The 18,503-nt window shown below is 39.7% G+C and overlaps 1 protein-coding gene across 1 annotated transcript; it reads right to left on the bottom strand.

Annotated features, from left to right (window-relative positions):
- Nucleotides 1–2,081: 2,081 nt before the first annotated feature.
- Nucleotides 2,082–3,317, bottom strand: LOC143541380 (polygalacturonase inhibitor-like). The gene has a single exon (XM_077034216.1). The coding sequence runs from the start codon at nucleotides 3,255–3,257 to the stop codon at nucleotides 2,256–2,258; it is 1,002 nt and encodes a 333-aa protein (XP_076890331.1). The 5' UTR covers nucleotides 3,258–3,317; the 3' UTR covers nucleotides 2,082–2,255.
- Nucleotides 3,318–18,503: the final 15,186 nt, after the last annotated feature.

Raw genomic sequence — 18,503 nt, 5'->3', positions numbered from 1 at the left:
CGCGGGAAACATTGCACTCAATGAATGCGACAGTTTGGAGCAATCTTATCTTATTCACTATCATGGAAAGTATTACTCTGGCCCTTCTACTTTGGGAACAATACATACAAGTTAATTAATCGGCCGTGGCCAGCGGACAATGTTGGTTCAGAGAAGGCTACCTACACACTAAAAATGGATTTGGATTGTATAATTCTCATTTCTCACACAAGATAGATAGTCCAGAACCTAAAACGATTTATTCAGTACTAGGAAAGTGCTTAATAAATAGCAATGCATATAACAGCCAAAGAAGAAAAAAGAACAATTCCAAAGGCTATCAAACCAGACCTATCCAAAAGACTGGATAAATTATTTCATGCACCCACGTACGCTAAAAGACTTCAAACGGTAAATACCTTTACCGGTAAAGATAATGGTAACATTATAGGAATTATTTATCCATACACCATATATTCTTTTAGTTTAGGGGGGAAACTAGTCTTTTCTCACATTTGAAAGTTCGACATAAAGCCCATATTGCTTAACATTCTTTACAGGTGATGAATGTTTTTAGCGTGTTTTGGCTGAGCTTTTAAAAATTGCTTATTCGATTTTTTAAAAGCAAAAATTGTTTGATAAGCTTTATTTTAAAGTTTCAAAGGCTTCAAATAAAGCTTTTTAAAATTGTTTTTCTTTCAAAAAGTAAATAAACAATTTTTAGAAGCTTAGTCAAACATCCCTATAGTGACTTTGCATCAATTTGTGATGCGCCAAGTACGCCATGTATAACTACATGTCCGTCTTCCACCCTCCACATTTGTCCGATCACCATAGGTACAACTTATTAGCTCCCGTTAGTTGCATAAATAATGAATTAATGGAATTTTTTATCTTAAGAAGAATTAATACACTAACTAATATTTTGATAGGTTTTGTAAGGATAGTTGAGTTTATATATATGTTACATAATTACCCTAAACTATGACCAAGAGCATTCATAATTAGTCTATATGTACTGGAGGGGCTACATTGAGATGCAATTTTTGACATGAAACATCACGTTTATCATTTTAAATTGTAGTGGTTTGTAGGCCAATATTATCTCATATATATATATATATGATTGATTTCTTTTGATAACCGCTTTGAGTTTTAAGAACTCGAAATAACTCAACGTAACAACTTTTTTTTTGAATTTTTTTACACATGTGTAATACGTAAGTGTAAGTAATGTACAAAAAATAACCGTAATTTTTTACACACCGAATCGACTTTTTACACATGTGTAACTAAAGTTTAAACTTATGTAATCAACAAAAATCTTTATTATCTCTCCTGATTTATTTTTTAATCAAATTTAACCCCAGCCACATTCTAACTCATTTAATTAAATGTGTGGTCCAAAATTGAGTTCTTATAACTCAAGTTCTTAAAATATCTCTCCCATATATATATACATATGTATACATATGTATATATGTGTGTGTGTATCACGTAATAATAACATTTCCAAACACACTCACGAAGACAATGACATGTCGTCCCCCCCCCCCCCCCCCCGAAGATAGCCCAAAAATTGTGGGGGGAGGGGGGGGGGGGAGGGGGAGGTGTTCCGGGGCGACATCGGATGATACCCCACTACAAATAGTCTAAGGGTGTTTTTAGATGTATTTTTAAGAGTGTTACACGGTGCGTGTCCACCAATCAATTTTTTTCTCTCACTTATCTCGCAAACAACCTTTTAAAAATATAAATTCTCTTTCCTCTCCCATCTTTTCTAGTCACTCTTACAAGTTGTTTTTGAAAGTTCTTACGAAAGAACAAAACTCTCTCTTTCACCTCCATATCATCCACTCTTTCCTTCACCTTACCTTCACCTCTAAAAACTCCCGAAAACATCTTATGTTGAATGCTTTAAGGATAATGTAGCCAAATAAATAGGCTGTACAAAATTTTTAATTTATATTAGTTTAACATAAACCATAAATAAACCAATCACGGGCTACTGAAATAATGGTTTATGTTGTCTTTTAACTCTGAAGTCTTCAATACAAAATCATTTATTATTTTTCACCAATAAATAAATATGGAGTATTTTATATCCGGACACGCAAATATAATACACCGACAACAATAATTAGATCCCATATAAACCCGGGAAACAAGGATTTCAATAACGCGGCGGTCCGTAACAATCTTATCTCTTATTCGCTGTCATGGAAATTATATCCATCACTGTTTTAATATACTCCACCGGAGCCACACATATATATTTAGGTACACGCCGCCAACGGCGATCCACACAGACACCGGTTATGGAAATACGACGTGTTATCAAAATCCTGCAGGTTTCTACCTTGAGGAATCGCCCCACACAACCTATTGTAACTCACGTTCAAGTACTGCAAACTTAATCCGGTCAACTCCGCCGGTAGACCACCAAAAATACTATTATGATTCAAATCCAAAGATGTCAAGCTCGCCGGGAGTTTTACATCCGAGAGGTTAAACTGGAAGTTGTTCCTTGAGAAATCAGCTATTTGAATGGTTTTGTTTGGTCCAAAAAACATGCTTAAATCACCCGTCAGTTGGTTTCGTGAAAAGTCTATCACTGTGAAGTTTAAGTACCCTAAAGATTTGGGTACGGTTCCAGTTAACTGGTTATGTGAAAGGTGAAGAGATTGAAAGTTTTTACTGAACTTCCCGAATGATTCCGGGATGACACCGGTTAGCTTGTTTCTGCTGAGGTCCATTTCGGTTAAATCCGGTAACGTTGCAAGCTCTGGGGGTATGGTTCCAGTGAGATCATTGAATGATAAATCGAGAACGTTTAAGTTTTTGAGTTGGCTAATGAATGAAGGGACTGGACCGGAGAGATTAGTCCAGCTTAATCTGAGCATGGTGAGGTGAGTAAGTTTAGTAATAGACGATGGGATTTGTCCGGTTAGGTTGGTGAGTTTTCGAAACTCCAGGTATTGGAGGTACGGGAGGTTACCGACTTCGGGTGGGATTTGACCGGATATGTTGCCCGAGAAGATGGTGAGTTCGACGACACGGCCGGTGGTTTTGTTGCATTTGAGGCAGTACCATTTGCAGCAATCTAAAGTGGTTTGCCAAGAGGCTAAATGGTAAGGGTTTCCTAGGGACTTTTTGATCTGAAAGAGAACCTTTTCGTCGTCTTTGTTGCATGGTTTGGAGGCGGAGAGAGATGGAGTGGTGAGAGAGAGGAAGACAAGGAGAGAGATGATGGAAATGATGAAGATTGAGTTGTTCATTTTTGCTATTGTTTTTGCTGTTTTAGACTTTAGTTTGAATGTTATTTATATATATTGTAGAGGGAAATAGATTACGGCTTGTTAATAGAAGATATTAAATAAAAGTAATACATCATGAAGAATATACTGGGGACGATCGTACCCCTCGTAGTGGTCTACTATATACTATAGTCAAATCATTACCGACGTAGCAATCCATGCCAAAGTCAGTTATTGATTGTGGGACAACTGTTACATTGACTTCAATCAAATTGGTTAGAAGCAATGGCAAAATGGCAATAACCAAAGTCAAATAAATACCCTAGTCAAAACTACAAATATTAGAAGCAATCACACGGGTTATCACTTGAATGTATAAGCTGAACTTCTAACTTTTTTTTGCTGAACTTTTAACCTTTTAGTTATAAACTTCTAAACTTGAACGCTTAAAGGTGTTCGTTGTGGTTAGAACGTTAAATTGGACACAATGTATTCAGTTTTGTGCAGAACATTTAAACGTAATATTTTGAACCTTAATCAGAGCTCAATTGAGTGTATTATTTCTTCAATTTCATAATCATTTAATGAATCTAAATCCTTCTACACATCAAATCGATTGATTAAATCATCAATTTGAAGATTTTTCTGAACTCCGATGTCGCTCTTTTTATTTTGGTTTTTGACTTTTGAGATTTCATACTTTAAGCTTTGATTAGAGTTTAGAAATTGTGTGAGAATCGTTTTGTAATCGATGAATTTGATCATGAACCAGTGTTTGGGTTATTTACGAAACTGGCACCACGTGTTTTGTAATTTAACGCTCTGAAAAGTCGCATACGTAATATACGATAAGCCATTATCCAATAATCCACCCCATTAAATATAAAAGTATAAAACTATAACTAAGTCAACCACGGGTTAATAAACTATTTGTTTCTGTTGTCTTAAATTCAATGTTTATTTTTCTAATTTCTTATCAATAAATATTACTATTTTATATCAGAATAAAAATATAATACAATTAACAGGAATCAGATCCATATAAACGCGGGAAACATTGCACTCAATGAATGCGACAGTTTGGAGTTATCTTATCTTATTCTCTATCATGGAAAGTATTACTTTGGCCCTTCTATCTTGGGAAACAATACATACAACTTAATCGTGGGAGCCAGTAGACAATTAGATATTCACGGTGGTTCTGAGAAGGCTACACACAGTAAAAATGGATTTGGATTGTACCTCACTCAAGATAAATAATGCATAACTATAAACCATTCATTCAATATTAGGATAGCGTACTGGAGGGGCTACAAAATGAAGCGTTTTACGTCATGTGACGTCCAGTCAGCATATGATGGGTTTTTGTTATTAGGGTGTAATGGTGGTGAGTAGCCCAATATATATATAAACATATATATATATATGTATGTATATATATATATATGTATGTATATATATATATATATGTATGTATATATATATATATATGTATGTATATATATATATGTATATATATATATATATGTATGTGTGTGTGTGTGCATGTATAGGGTAAGGATCCTAAGAGAACCATTTGCAAATTGAGAACTTTGAAAATCATTTTGGACAATAAAAACACATTTAAAAAAATCATAAAACAAAAAATAATAAAAAATTTAAAAAAGAAAAAAAAAACTAAAATTCTTATATTTCATTCCGGTTTTATTATGAAAAAAATAAAAAAAACGTCGTATTATACACATATGTATAATTTTATTTAATCTTTAGTTACGTAATATACACATATGTACAGTACCATTTATCTTAAATTATACACATGTGTACAAAAAAACATGTAAATGTACATATATGTATATATTATACATATATATATATAATTTAGTTAAACCGAGTTTTTTTATTTTTTTTATGATACCAGGATGATAAAATAAGAATTTTGGTTTTTTTACTTTTTTGATTTTTGTGTTTTTTTTTTATTTTTAGGTTTTTTGTGGTTCAAAATGGTTCTCATAATTCTCAATTTCAAAAAGATTCTCTCATGAACCTGATCCTATATGTATATATGTGTGTGTATATATATATATGTGTGTGTGTGTATGTGTGTGTGTATAGATAAAGGATAGAATACGAAAATCCTTTATCGTACAATAGCTACGTGACATTCTGGAACGTCGATCTTCAATAACCATGCTAACCCTAAAATCACAATTACGCGAGCCGGCCTCCGTCAACCTCTTCTCCCGTCGATTCCGTCCACCATCCACCTTCTGTAAGGCCCCGTTCCCGGTAGCCCTACTTTAGCGTCGGATGTACTCATAAACACAGTTCTACAAGTCAGAGCTTATAAAAACTTTCGCGGAATATAAAACTTTAACCGTTTATTACAAAACATTAAATCTTTTCTTTGATACCATAACACAAAACATTATATTTAAAACATCTTTTCTTCTTTCTTCAGATGCCAGCCGTTCAATCCATGCCATGTGTCATCCTCATGCTAACTCCATAATCAACTCACCTGTGTGCATACTAAAAGTCAGCTACGCTGAGTGAGTTCTAGTTAATCAAGGAACTTGTCATACAACCACTACATACATTATATATGTATCCGAAGATACACAACCCACTGTCTAACCTGCTACTGCTTAACCACTTAATTACCCCTACAGCTTAGCCACTTATGCCACTTTAATAACAAATGTCGTTATGCCACTTTGCCAATTTAATAACGAAGTCATGCATAGGCTTACCCTACCACGTACTATCGTCATGCCACTAACACCCTTACTAGACCCCTATCCACTTCTATCACACTCTACATTTACTTGTCTATAACCCACTTCCTACCAGCACATTATTTACACAATAAACAAGTCACATCATAGCAATCATACACACTATTAACCACTTGATAGTCACTATCCTTGACGATACATACAATATCCGAAGATCGTTCACGCACCGACAAAAATTATATAATAGCTACTTTTATAACATCTATAGCATACACTTACCACTTAAGGTAAGTGTATTCACACTTCACATCGAGTATGCACACAGCCCCGAAAACATAACAAAGAAATGGGGCTAGAAACTCACCTGAACTCTGCTTCTTTCTCCGATGGTTAATCCCTTCTTCAACTGAGCTCGGCTGAATGTATAAGTTACACGTATCAATACTCATCTGATCTAATCTAGCGGCCTTGTATTAGCTTACTTCTACTTAGCATTTTTATGGTTTTCCTTTATTTTAACCTTCTCTTAAGTCCTTACAAGGCATACCATCACGTGTGTACACCTGTAAGTATACATATACGAGTCGCCATGTACTCGGGTCTTAATGTAAGCGAACTTAGATATATAAGCGAACTTATTGATAAGCGAACTTAGATATATAAGCGAACTTATTGATAAGCGAACTTAGATATATAAGCGACTTACATATCAGGGGAACTTATATGCGGCGAATTTACAATGAGCGAACTTGTATTCATGTGAACTTAGCCGCAGGTGAAGTTACAGCAGCAGCTACGGGTTCTTTCTCAACCCCCATAATCATCTTCGTTTTAACGTGTAACCCCTTGATATGATATTAACCAAACCCGTGAACATTCCCATGATCGATATCGGGTAAAACTCGGCCCGGAAAAGCATAAAGTTTGGACCTTTAGGCTTAAAACGTTCAATACTAGATCTAAAGTTTATTTTAAGCGAGCCGTTCATAAACATGAGTTCGTTAAGTCCATTTTAATATTCAAGTTTGCAACTTTACGATTTGTCTAGACCCGATCTATCATCCTACCAATTTTCATGTAAATCCGTTCATAAAAATTAAACTTTGTTAACAAAAACGTACCTTTGGGGTTTTTGTTTGAAATCACTCGAGATGCTCAAAGCCATATCAAACGAACTCCGATTTGAGTGATTCAAGCGGCCACGGAACCGTCTCGTCCCTATCTACAAACCCATCAGCTCACCTTCGCCGGAACCCGCCGCTATAGTCGCCGGAATAGTGGAACAGTGGCCGGAAATCTTCATTTTGAGCTGCTACGGTTTTGCTGATAAAACCGTACTTCCCAACCTCTGATCGAAGATCTAATCGGTGGAAATCTTCATTTATATACCATGAACACTCAGTTAAAATTTGGGACCGATCCGACGGCTAGATATCCAGGAATCTTTGTGTCTTTGTGGGTGGTTTTCTCAAAACGGGAATTTGGTTATGTGTGTGTTTTGATGGTGTAGGCTATGGTGTGGAGATGCATGAAAATGGAAAGGATTAAGGTTTAAAAGGTATTTATACTCCCTTATGCCCATGGACCTAAGGCCCATCTTCCCTTCTTGGTCTATAATTAATTCCATCTAATTAATCTACTTGAACTATCTTTGTTATTTTATTATTTCTTTAACCACTTAAGTAAACTTTGTCTACTATATGAAAATAATATATAAAATATTATTATTAAATTTTGGGATGTTACACCTTCGCGGCCATTGTCTACCGTCGTGACCACCATCTTCTTCCGACACAACCATCAATCGCTGCTCATAGGTCAGTTGTCAAATTGAGCAATTGAAATTGAAATTGAAATTGAAATTGGTGAACGTAATAGATCAATCAACCTTGAAATCGATCCAACTAATCATCAATTTGAAGTTGTGACACCCGGTAATTTCCCAATCCCATAAACCAAGTAATCAACCGAATTATTAGGTAATTATGTTATATGCGCCCTGCGCGAGCGCGCCATGTTAGGATCAGCGCGGGCATATGTTATATGCCCCATGCGCGGATGTTTTGGCTTTATGTTTTCATATAACTTAACTTTATGTCGTGTCTAATGGATTGACCGCCCTGCTTGATGCTAAGGCGGGTGCATCCCAAATCATTTATGCGCGTGCGGAAAGGGGGCTAACCTCCCCGCATGGCGGGAAGGTTGAGAGCTAGTTTGTCTGAAGCTCCAGGATGGAATTGACTTCAACATAACTGATCACTATGTTGAAATACCAAGACCTCATGGAAAATCTACAAATGAAACTCAACGTCCCTGACTGCGAGAAGGTTACGCACCTACCCGCAGCAAAGAAACAGCCTACACGCAGAAGGCTATACGCGCAAGGCTACACGCACAAAACACTTAAGTCTATTTCTCAAATGTGAGGGGATTTCCCCCGCCCAGAAGGGACCAGTAGCGTGTTTCAGATATTTTTACCTTTTGACTACACACTGACAACAGTACCAGGAAAAGTATACTGTAACACGAAATGTCAGCTGTCAGCCGTACCTACTCCCGCCAACCACAGTCCTGCATGTCCTGTCAAAAAAATCAATCAGAATCTTTCTAACCACTCCCTAGGACTATCACCCCCATCCCTGAATAAATAATAATAAATCCCACACTTTGTCATCATTACACCTAGATATGATAAGATTTTAATCCCCTAAATCAAGGGATTGTGTTCCCTTGAATTTGCCTATAAATATGTATCAATCCTTGAATAAAACATCACACAAACACACCCCAAACTCTCTTAAATCTGTAATTCTCTCCCAAGCATCCGTTTCCATTTCCGTTTCCATCACTAGACTCCCAATTTCAAGGCTAACACCAAGGAACCCGAATCTCGTTTAATCTAAACCATACTTAGCAAGAATCACAGGTGAGTCTCACAGCCCCTATTTTCACTATTTTCACTGTTTTTAAAACTGTTTTCGGGGCGAGGGACACGTGTTTAAATTATGTTTTATCATGGTATATTTGCGAGCAATGCAAACGGTTATCTATGTTTATCTTGGTTTTCGATGTAAGTGCACAAGATACGAGTAAGTGATCACTTTACCATTGGAACTCTAAGGGTAGGGACTACTGTGTTTGATCAACCCACTCGTAGGGGTCGCACCCCTTGCATAAACGAGTGCCTAGTATGTCACGGGGTAGTACTATGGGTTTGAGCCCGCCGTAGAGGTCGCACCTCTTACAAAGACGAGCGCCTTGTTTTCCGGCACAACGTCCGCGCGTAACCCGCGGGACGGTATATCTAAATTGTTATAGTGGCAGCGCCACGGTTTTCAGGAATGTCTGCGCGTGACCCGCGGGACGGTTCTATCAAGCATATGTTAAACAATGTTATCAGAAATATGTTTCAATATGGCTTTATCAAAGATTATGTTGCAATACAATTTATCAAGTCACCAAAACTTGTGAACTCACTCAGTTTATACAGATTCAAATGTTTTTACGTGTCTTTCAGGAGATAGCTAGGTAGCGCAAGGAGTCACACATAGAGCACTTCACGCAGAACATCTATAAAATTAGTTTTTTTTTTTGGAAGATTTTAGTTCTATCCCTTCCACACGCGCGGTTGTCCCCGCCGTGCGAGGGGATATGGCGCGGAAATCTTCAATGATTTTCATACTTGGATGTTTTTATGTAATTCTAAACAATGTAATGTATTTTGTACTAGACATTTCATGCGCAATGGAAATTTTATTTTTCTTGAATGTTTGCAATGACCCGTGCTTGGCTATCAATCACCACTCGCGCGCGCCCGGCTGTTTCCGCCGTTTAGAGCCGGGTGTGACAGATTGGTATCAGAGCTCTGGTTATAGCGAACTAGGAAAGAAGTTTTAACCTAGAGTATAACCGTAGGGGAATCGCATGAAATATTTTTTTTTTCAAAGAAAATAATTTCAAAAAAAAAAAAAAAAAACCACACGCACACTTAGGAACACGGGTCACACAATGTCTAGTGGACATTAAGGATGAGAACAATATGTGCTCAGAGTACATGCGCTAAGTTTGATATATTTTTATTCTCTTTTTAAGAAAAGCGAGAATGCCTCCAACCAGAGCCAAGGGAATTACCATGACACCCGAGGAACTCGCAGAAATAATCGCGCAAGCGATCGCGACACATGAGGCCAGCAAGGCCGAATCAAGTCAGGGTCGTCAGGAGACCGAAACCCCAGAACCCGAATCAGGAGCTTTGGACAAAGGATGCTCCTATAAGACGTTCATGGCCTGTAAGCCTTGGCCATTCAAGGGCACCGAAGGGGCCATTGGGCTCTACAACTGGATCGACAAGATGGAGACAGTTCTCTCCATTAGCAGATGTAGTGAAAATCAAAAGGTCCTCTACGCGACCTGCATGTTTCAAGAAGCAGCCTCGTCTTGGTGGAAGCTTCAAATGAAAACATTAGGGCGAGATGTTGCTCTCCACAAGACCTGGGAGGAGCTGAAGGAGATGATGATGAAAAAGTTCTGCTCTCGCGCCGAAATTCAGAGTCTGCAACAGGAATTTTGGAACCACACCATGGTAGGAACTGATATCGACGCCTACAACAACCGATTCAATGAACTTTGCCAGATGGTGCCGGATATGGCAAACACGGAGGAAAAGAAGATAGAGAGGTATCTCTTTGGGTTACCTCATGTTATCAGAATTCCGCTCAATGCCGCAGCGCCTCCAACCTTTGATGAGGCAGTAGCGCGGGCCATCTCTCTTACCAGAGATACGGTCCGTGCGGGCACGTTGACCTCGCGCGGGAACGAGCAGCGAATCTCTGACCCCAAGAGGAAATGGAACTCTCACCACCGAGGGTCCGACTCCAAGCAGCCACCATTCAAGAAACAGGAGAGCGCAAGGGCTTACGCGATACAAGCCTTGGAGCCACCACGAAAAGTGTACAACGGGCCTCACCCATGGTGCAGCAGATGCAAGTACCACCACGAGGGTGAATGCGCAAGCCTTGTATGCGCCAAATGTAACAAGCCAGGGCACAAGACGATGAATTGCCGTACCCAAGAAACTGGGGGAAGCGACAACTGCTATGCATGCGGGAAGCCAGGTCATTTCAGTCGGGATTGCCCGCAGAAGAGAAACCAAGCTCGCGGGAGAGCCTTTGTGATCGGCGCGGGCGAAGCCAAAGAAGAACCGAATGTGGTAACCGGTACGTTTCTACTTAACGACCATTTTGCATCTGTCTTATTTGATACTGGCGCTGACCTAAGTTTTATATCCACTGAGTTTAAAAACTCCCTAGGCCTAGCAACCAGTAGGCTGGACACGCCTTATACTATAGAACTAGCCAATGGTAGGCAGATATGCGCGAACGAGAGGACTGAGCAATGTGTATTGGTCATGGGAGGTCACGGATTCAATATTAACTTATTGCCAATAGACTTGGGAAGTTTTGACATTGTGGTAGGTATGGATTGGTTAGTCGAAAACCACGCGGAAGTTATTTGCCATGAGAAGCAGGTTCGGGTCCCACTGTTGAGCGGAGAAACCTTAGTAATTCAAGGGGAAAGAAGAGGAGTTGCGACAAAACTCATTTCGTGTCTAAAGGCGCGCAAGTGCCTGAGGAAAGGATGCTACGCCTTCCTGGCGCACGTAGTAGAGAAGAAAGGGGATGAGCGAAAGGTTGAAGACTTACCAGTGGTGCGCGAATTCCCAGAAGTTTTTCCTGAAGATTTGCCCGGATTACCACCACCGCGACAAGTCGAGTTTCGAATCGACTTGGTCCCAGGAGCTGCGCCAGTAGCTCGAGCACCCTATCGACTAGCTCCATCTGAGATGCAAGAGCTATCCAATCAGTTGCAGGAACTATTGGATAAGGGTTTCATACGCCCAAGCTTTTCACCTTGGGGAGCTCCAGTACTTTTTGTAAAGAAGAAGGATGGTTCCTTCAGAATGTGTATTGACTACAGAGAACTGAACAAGCTGACAGTCAAGAATCGGTACCCCTTACCGAGGATTGATGACTTATTTGATCAGTTGCAGGGATCCAGTTATTATTCGAAGATAGATCTACGGTCAGGATACCACCAACTTAGGGTCCATGAGGAAGACGTGCCGAAGACAGCCTTCCGAACTAGATACGGCCATTATGAGTTCTTAGTGATGCCTTTCGGGCTAACTAATGCGCCAGCTGTATTCATGGATCTGATGAACCGTGTGTGCAAACCATACTTGGATAAGTTTGTGATTGTGTTTATAGATGATATTCTGATTTACTCCCAAACCAAAGCTGAGCATGAACAACACCTGAGATTAATTTTGGAATTACTGAAGAAAGAAAAGCTGTATGCAAAGTTTTCTAAATGTGAGTTTTGGCTTAGAGAAGTTCACTTTCTCGGTCACGTTGTAAACGAGAAAGGAATACACGTCGACCCCTCCAAGGTCAAAGCCATCAAAAATTGGGAAGCGCCAAAAACACCAACTGAGGTGAGGCAATTCCTAGGACTGGCTGGCTACTATCGACGCTTCATTGAGAACTTCTCCAAGATAGCTTTACCTCTGACCGCGCTAACCCAGAAAGATAAGAAGTTTGATTGGGGCGAAAACCAGGAAGCAGCGTTTCAAATATTAAAGCAAAAGTTATTTAGTGCGCCAATTTTGTCTCTGCCCGAGGGGACGGATGACATCGTCGTCTACTGCGACGCATCACATCAAGGACTCGGATGTGTCCTTATGCAGAGAAACAAAGTCATAGCGTATGCCTCTCGTCAGCTCAAGGCCAATGAAAGGAACTATACCACGCACGATCTGGAACTTGGAGCAGTTGTTTTCGCGCTAAAGATTTGGCGCCATTACCTTTATGGTACAAAGTGTTTGATTTTTACGGATCACAAGAGCCTTCAACACATATTTGATCAGAAGGATTTAAACATGAGGCAACGAAGATGGGTTGAGTTATTGAATGATTATGATTGTGAAATAAAGTATCATCCTGGAAAGGCGAATGTGGTAGCGGACGCTCTAAGTAGGAAAGAGCGAGCAAGGACGCTACGAGTTAAGGCTCTAAGATTGACCATTCGCGCAGATCTCACTACCCGCATCCGAGAAGCTCAACAAGAAGCCTTGAAATCAGAGTTTGTCAAGAACGAATCCCTTGGGGGTATGGTTAAGGATTTGGAACTCAAAGAGAATGACACTCGATATTTTGCTAACCGCTTATGGGTCCCTCTCAAGGGAGGATTGCGCGAGCAAGTGTTAAACGAAGCTCACAAAACGCGGTATTCAGTACATCCTGGCGCAGACAAGATGTATCAAGATGTTAAAGCACTGTACTGGTGGCCCAATCTTAAGGGCGCCATCGCGACGTATGTCAGTAAGTGCCTGACGTGTTCAAAGGTGAAGGCTGAGTACCAGAAACCGTCGGGGTTGCTTCAACAGCCAGAAATCCCCATGTGGAAGTGGGAACAAATCTCCATGGACTTCATTACCAAACTGCCAAGGACACCCGGGGGTTACAACACGATTTGGGTTATTGTAGACCGGCTAACTAAGTCAGCACACTTCCTGCCGATCAAGGAAACCGATAAGATGGAAAAGTTAGCCCGATTGTATATTCGAGAAGTAGTTTCAAAACATGGAGTCCCGGTGTCCATCATTTCTGATAGAGATAGTCGGTTCACCTCAAGATTTTGGAGATCGTTACAAGGGGCTTTAGGTACTCGTCTTGACATGAGTACGGCTTATCATCCCCAAACGGATGGACAAAGCGAGCGAACAATTCAGACATTAGAAGATATGTTGCGCGCGTGCGCAATCGATTTCGGAGGTAGCTGGGATACTCATCTCCCATTGGTTGAATTTTCGTACAATAACAGTTATCACACAAGCCTCAAGGCTGCGCTGTTTGAAGCCCTGTATGGGCGCAAGTGTAGGTCCCCGCTGTGTTGGGCTGAAGTAGGTGACAAGCAAATGACTGGTCCAGAATTGATCCAAGAAACAACGGACAAAATTTTCCAGATACGGGATCGCCTTAAGGCAGCGCGCGACAGACAGAAAAGCTATGCTGATGTGAAGAAGAAAACCATTGGAATTTCAAGTAGGGGATAAAGTGCTTTTGAAAGTCTCTCCATGGAAAGGAGTCCCCCGTTTCGGCAAGCGAGGAAAGTTAAATCCGCGATACATCGGACCATTTGAGATCCTGGAAAGGATCGGTCCAGTTGCTTATAAGCTCCAATTACCCGCCGAACTTAGTGGAGTTCATGACACGTTTCATGTATCCAACCTCAAGAAGTGCTTATCCGATGAAACATTAATTTTACCGTTGGACGAGATTCATATCGACAAACAACTACACTTCGTAGAAGAGCCTATAGCAGTAACCGATTGGAAAGAGCAAAAGTTGCGAAGGAGCCGGATCAAGTTAGTGAAGGTTCAATGGAACTCAAGGCGTGGGCCTGAATTCACTTGGGAAAGAGAAGACCAAATGCGCAAGAAGTATCCATACCTCTTCCAAAGCATAGCTTCTGTCGGCAACGCCTCCTAAATTTCGGGACGAAATTCTTCTATCAGGGGGAGAATGTGACACCCGGTAATTTCCCAATCCCATAAACCAAGTAATCAACCGAATTATTAGGTAATTATGTTATATGCGCCCTGCGCGAGCGCGCCATGTTAGAATCAGCGCGTGCATGTTATATGCGCCCTGCGCGAGCGCGCCATGTTAGGATCAGCGCGGGCATATGTTATATGCCCCATGCGCGGATGTTTTGGCTTTATGTTTTCATATAACTTAACTTTATGTCGTGTCTAATGGATTGACCGCCCTGCTTGATGCTAAGGCGGGTGCATCCCAAATCATTTATGCGCGTGCGGAAAGGGGGCTAACCTCCCCGCATGGCGGGAAGGTTGAGAGCTAGTTTGTCTGAAGCTCCAGGATGGAATTGACTTCAACATAACTGATCACTATGTTGAAATACCAAGACCTCATGGAAAATCTACAAATGAAACTCAACGTCCCTGACTGCGAGAAGGTTACGCACCTACCCGCAGCAAAGAAACAGCCTACACGCAGAAGGCTATACGCGCAAGGCTACACGCACAAAACACTTAAGTCTATTTCTCAAATGTGAGGGGATTTCCCCCGCCCAGAAGGGACCAGTAGCGTGTTTCAGATATTTTTACCTTTTGACTACACACTGACAACAGTACCAGGAAAAGTATACTGTAACACGAAATGTCAGCTGTCAGCCGTACCTACTCCCGCCAACCACAGTCCTGCATGTCCTGTCAAAAAAATCAATCAGAATCTTTCTAACCACTCCCTAGGACTATCACCCCCATCCCTGAATAAATAATAATAAATCCCACACTTTGTCATCATTACACCTAGATATGATAAGATTTTAATCCCCTAAATCAAGGGATTGTGTTCCCTTGAATTTGCCTATAAATATGTATCAATCCTTGAATAAAACATCACACAAACACACCCCAAACTCTCTTAAATCTGTAATTCTCTCCCAAGCATCCGTTTCCATTTCCGTTTCCATCACTAGACTCCCAATTTCAAGGCTAACACCAAGGAACCCGAATCTCGTTTAATCTAAACCATACTTAGCAAGAATCACAGGTGAGTCTCACAGCCCCTATTTTCACTATTTTCACTGTTTTTAAAACTGTTTTCGGGGCGAGGGACACGTGTTTAAATTATGTTTTATCATGGTATATTTGCGAGCAATGCAAACGGTTATCTATGTTTATCATGGTTTTCGATGTAAGTGCACAAGATACGAGTAAGTGATCACTTTACCATTGGAACTCTAAGGGTAGGGACTACTGTGTTTGATCAACCCACTCGTAGGGGTCGCACCCCTTGCATAAACGAGTGCCTAGTATGTCACGGGGTAGTACTATGGGTTTGAGCCCGCTCGTAGAGGTCGCACCTCTTACAAAGACGAGCGCCTTGTTTTCCGGCACAACGTCCGCGCGTAACCCGCGGGACGGTATATCTAAATTGTTATAGTGGCAGCGCCACGGTTTTCAGGAATGTCTGCGCGTGACCCGCGGGACGGTTCTATCAAGCATATGTTAAACAATGTTATCAGAAATATGTTTCAATATGGCTTTATCAAAGATTATGTTGCAATACAATTTATCAAGTCACCAAAACTTGTGAACTCACTCAGTTTATACTGATTCAAATGTTTTTACGTGTCTTTCAGGAGATAGCTAGGTAGCGCAAGGAGTCACACATAGAGCACTTCACGCAGAACATCTATAAAATTAGTTTTTTTTTTTGGAAGATTTTAGTTCTATCCCTTCCACACGCGCGGTTGTCCCCGCCGTGCGAGGGGATATGGCGCGGAAATCTTCAATGATTTTCATACTTGGATGTTTTTATGTAATTCTAAACAATGTAATGTATTTTGTACTAGACATTTCATGCGCAATGGAAATTTTATTTTTCTTGAATGTTTGCAATGACCCGTGCTTGGCTATCAATCCCCACTCGCGCGCGCCCGGCTGTTTCCGCCGTTTAGGGCCGGGTGTGACAGAAGTTTTAATCGATCAATTTTGATAAACTTTAAATCTGAACGTATAAAGGTTTAACCTTTGAACGTTTAAAGGATGTGAATTTGTTAAACGTAATAGTGTTTTTAACCTTGAACGTTTAATGTTTTGTGAATTTTGCTTGAACGTTTTAGTGGAACGTATTTCGTGTACGTAATGTACGTTAAGCGATTATTGTACGTTAACTCACCCCTATATGTATGTATGTGTGTGTGTGTGTGTGTGTATATATGTATATATACATATACCACACACAATCAATTATAACAATAATAAAATCAAAGTGAAGCAGGCGAGAAATACCCCCCCCCCCCTTATCCCCTACAAATCATATATATGTATATGTATATATATATACATATACCACACACAATCAATTATAACAATAATAAAATCAAAGTGAAGAAGGCGAGAAACACGCCCCCCCCCCCCCTATCACCCCACAAATCGCCTTGGAGGCAGTGTTGGCGCCCATTTTCGTCTGGAAACATCGCCCACTACGCAGGACCTTAGTAAAGTGTTTAATTATATAGCGATACGAACAACAAATAAAAAAAAGAGAACAATTCCAAAGGCTAACATATTGGACCAATCCAAAAGACTCCAAATAACTTTGGCAGAATATCCTTCTTATTTTTAGCACCCACATATGCTTAAAAGACTTCAAATGATAAAAATCATTACCGGTAACAAAAGATAATGGTAACGTTATACGAATTATATATCCATGCATCATTCTTATTATTTAAGAGGAATATAGTCCTAGTCATGTGAATTTAGTCTAGTGGTTAGCTGATTTGCGTTCTTAGTGGAGGTGTATGTTTAATTCTCACTTGGGTCATTAACTCATTTCCATGGACATCTGATTGAAGGTACCAATCATTCCGAGTTCGAACCTGATAAGGAGGTGAGGGCTTACGGATTTCATTTGGTTCTCGTGTATTAGAGGGGTACGGTCTCACAGCAATTGAGGATTCGACTTTAGACATAGCTCCAAAAAAATAAGTTTATACGTAAAATATATCCTCTATCGTTTAAACAAAAGGAAAAATTGTCTTTTCTCACACTTGAAAGTTTGACAAAAAAAGCCCATGCTTTGAGGGAGCTAGGTACAATAGTTTTTCACATATATTGATATACTATACATACGTACCCAATGATTTGTGATTCCTCCCCCACCTATCTAATATGAACAACATTCTTTCCGGGGTGATAAATGCTTTTAGCGAACTTGCAACAATTTGCGATGCCTAAAGGCCAGAGTATGCCATGTACAACTCATGTCCGTCTTCCACGGTTCACATTTTTCCATTCATGATATGTACTTGAAGTTAGCTAGATACCGTTTTCAACATTTCAATTAGTTACAAAAACAATGAAATAACAGACTTTGTTATCTTATGTAGAAATAATTCTCTAAATATTATATTTGCGTACATTTTATATTGATTAATGTTATAAGAGTTGAATTTATATATAGAACACCATATTACGATAATTGTTTAACTTACAAGAATACACGAATACTTAAATTTCATGAAATCGATCCATGAAATCGATCCATGAAATCACCTCACAAGATCTCGAAATCGTCAATATATATCCAATTAATCATTGGTTCACCGAAATAAACAGTTTTGGATCGTTAATCGATCAATTTTTTATTTTTATTCACGAAATCTGTTTTTGAGCGTTTTAGTTTGCGGCTGAGCGTTTTAGGTTTTGGGCTGAACATTTTGAGCGTTTTAATTAGTATTTTTATCTTTGTTTTTACCTTTGAGCATTTCACATACCTATCGTACGTTAAGACACTGTCATATAGTCTCTCGTCCCTACACGATTAACCCAAAGCTTTGACTAATAATATTTATTATTATAGTACGTCTAATAGATTCTACACCGTTTCAATAAAATATTAGTTTAATCTAAACCATAACTAAACCAACCACGGGC

Source organism: Bidens hawaiensis, unplaced genomic scaffold (assembly GCF_021521415.1).
Source record: "Bidens hawaiensis isolate Kalapana, Puna unplaced genomic scaffold, B.hawaiensis_p1.1 tig00012557_1, whole genome shotgun sequence".
Lineage (NCBI taxonomy): Eukaryota > Viridiplantae > Streptophyta > Magnoliopsida > Asterales > Asteraceae > Bidens > Bidens hawaiensis.
The sequence above is the reverse complement of the archived record's forward strand: the minus strand, read 5'-3'. Positions and strand labels throughout refer to the sequence as shown.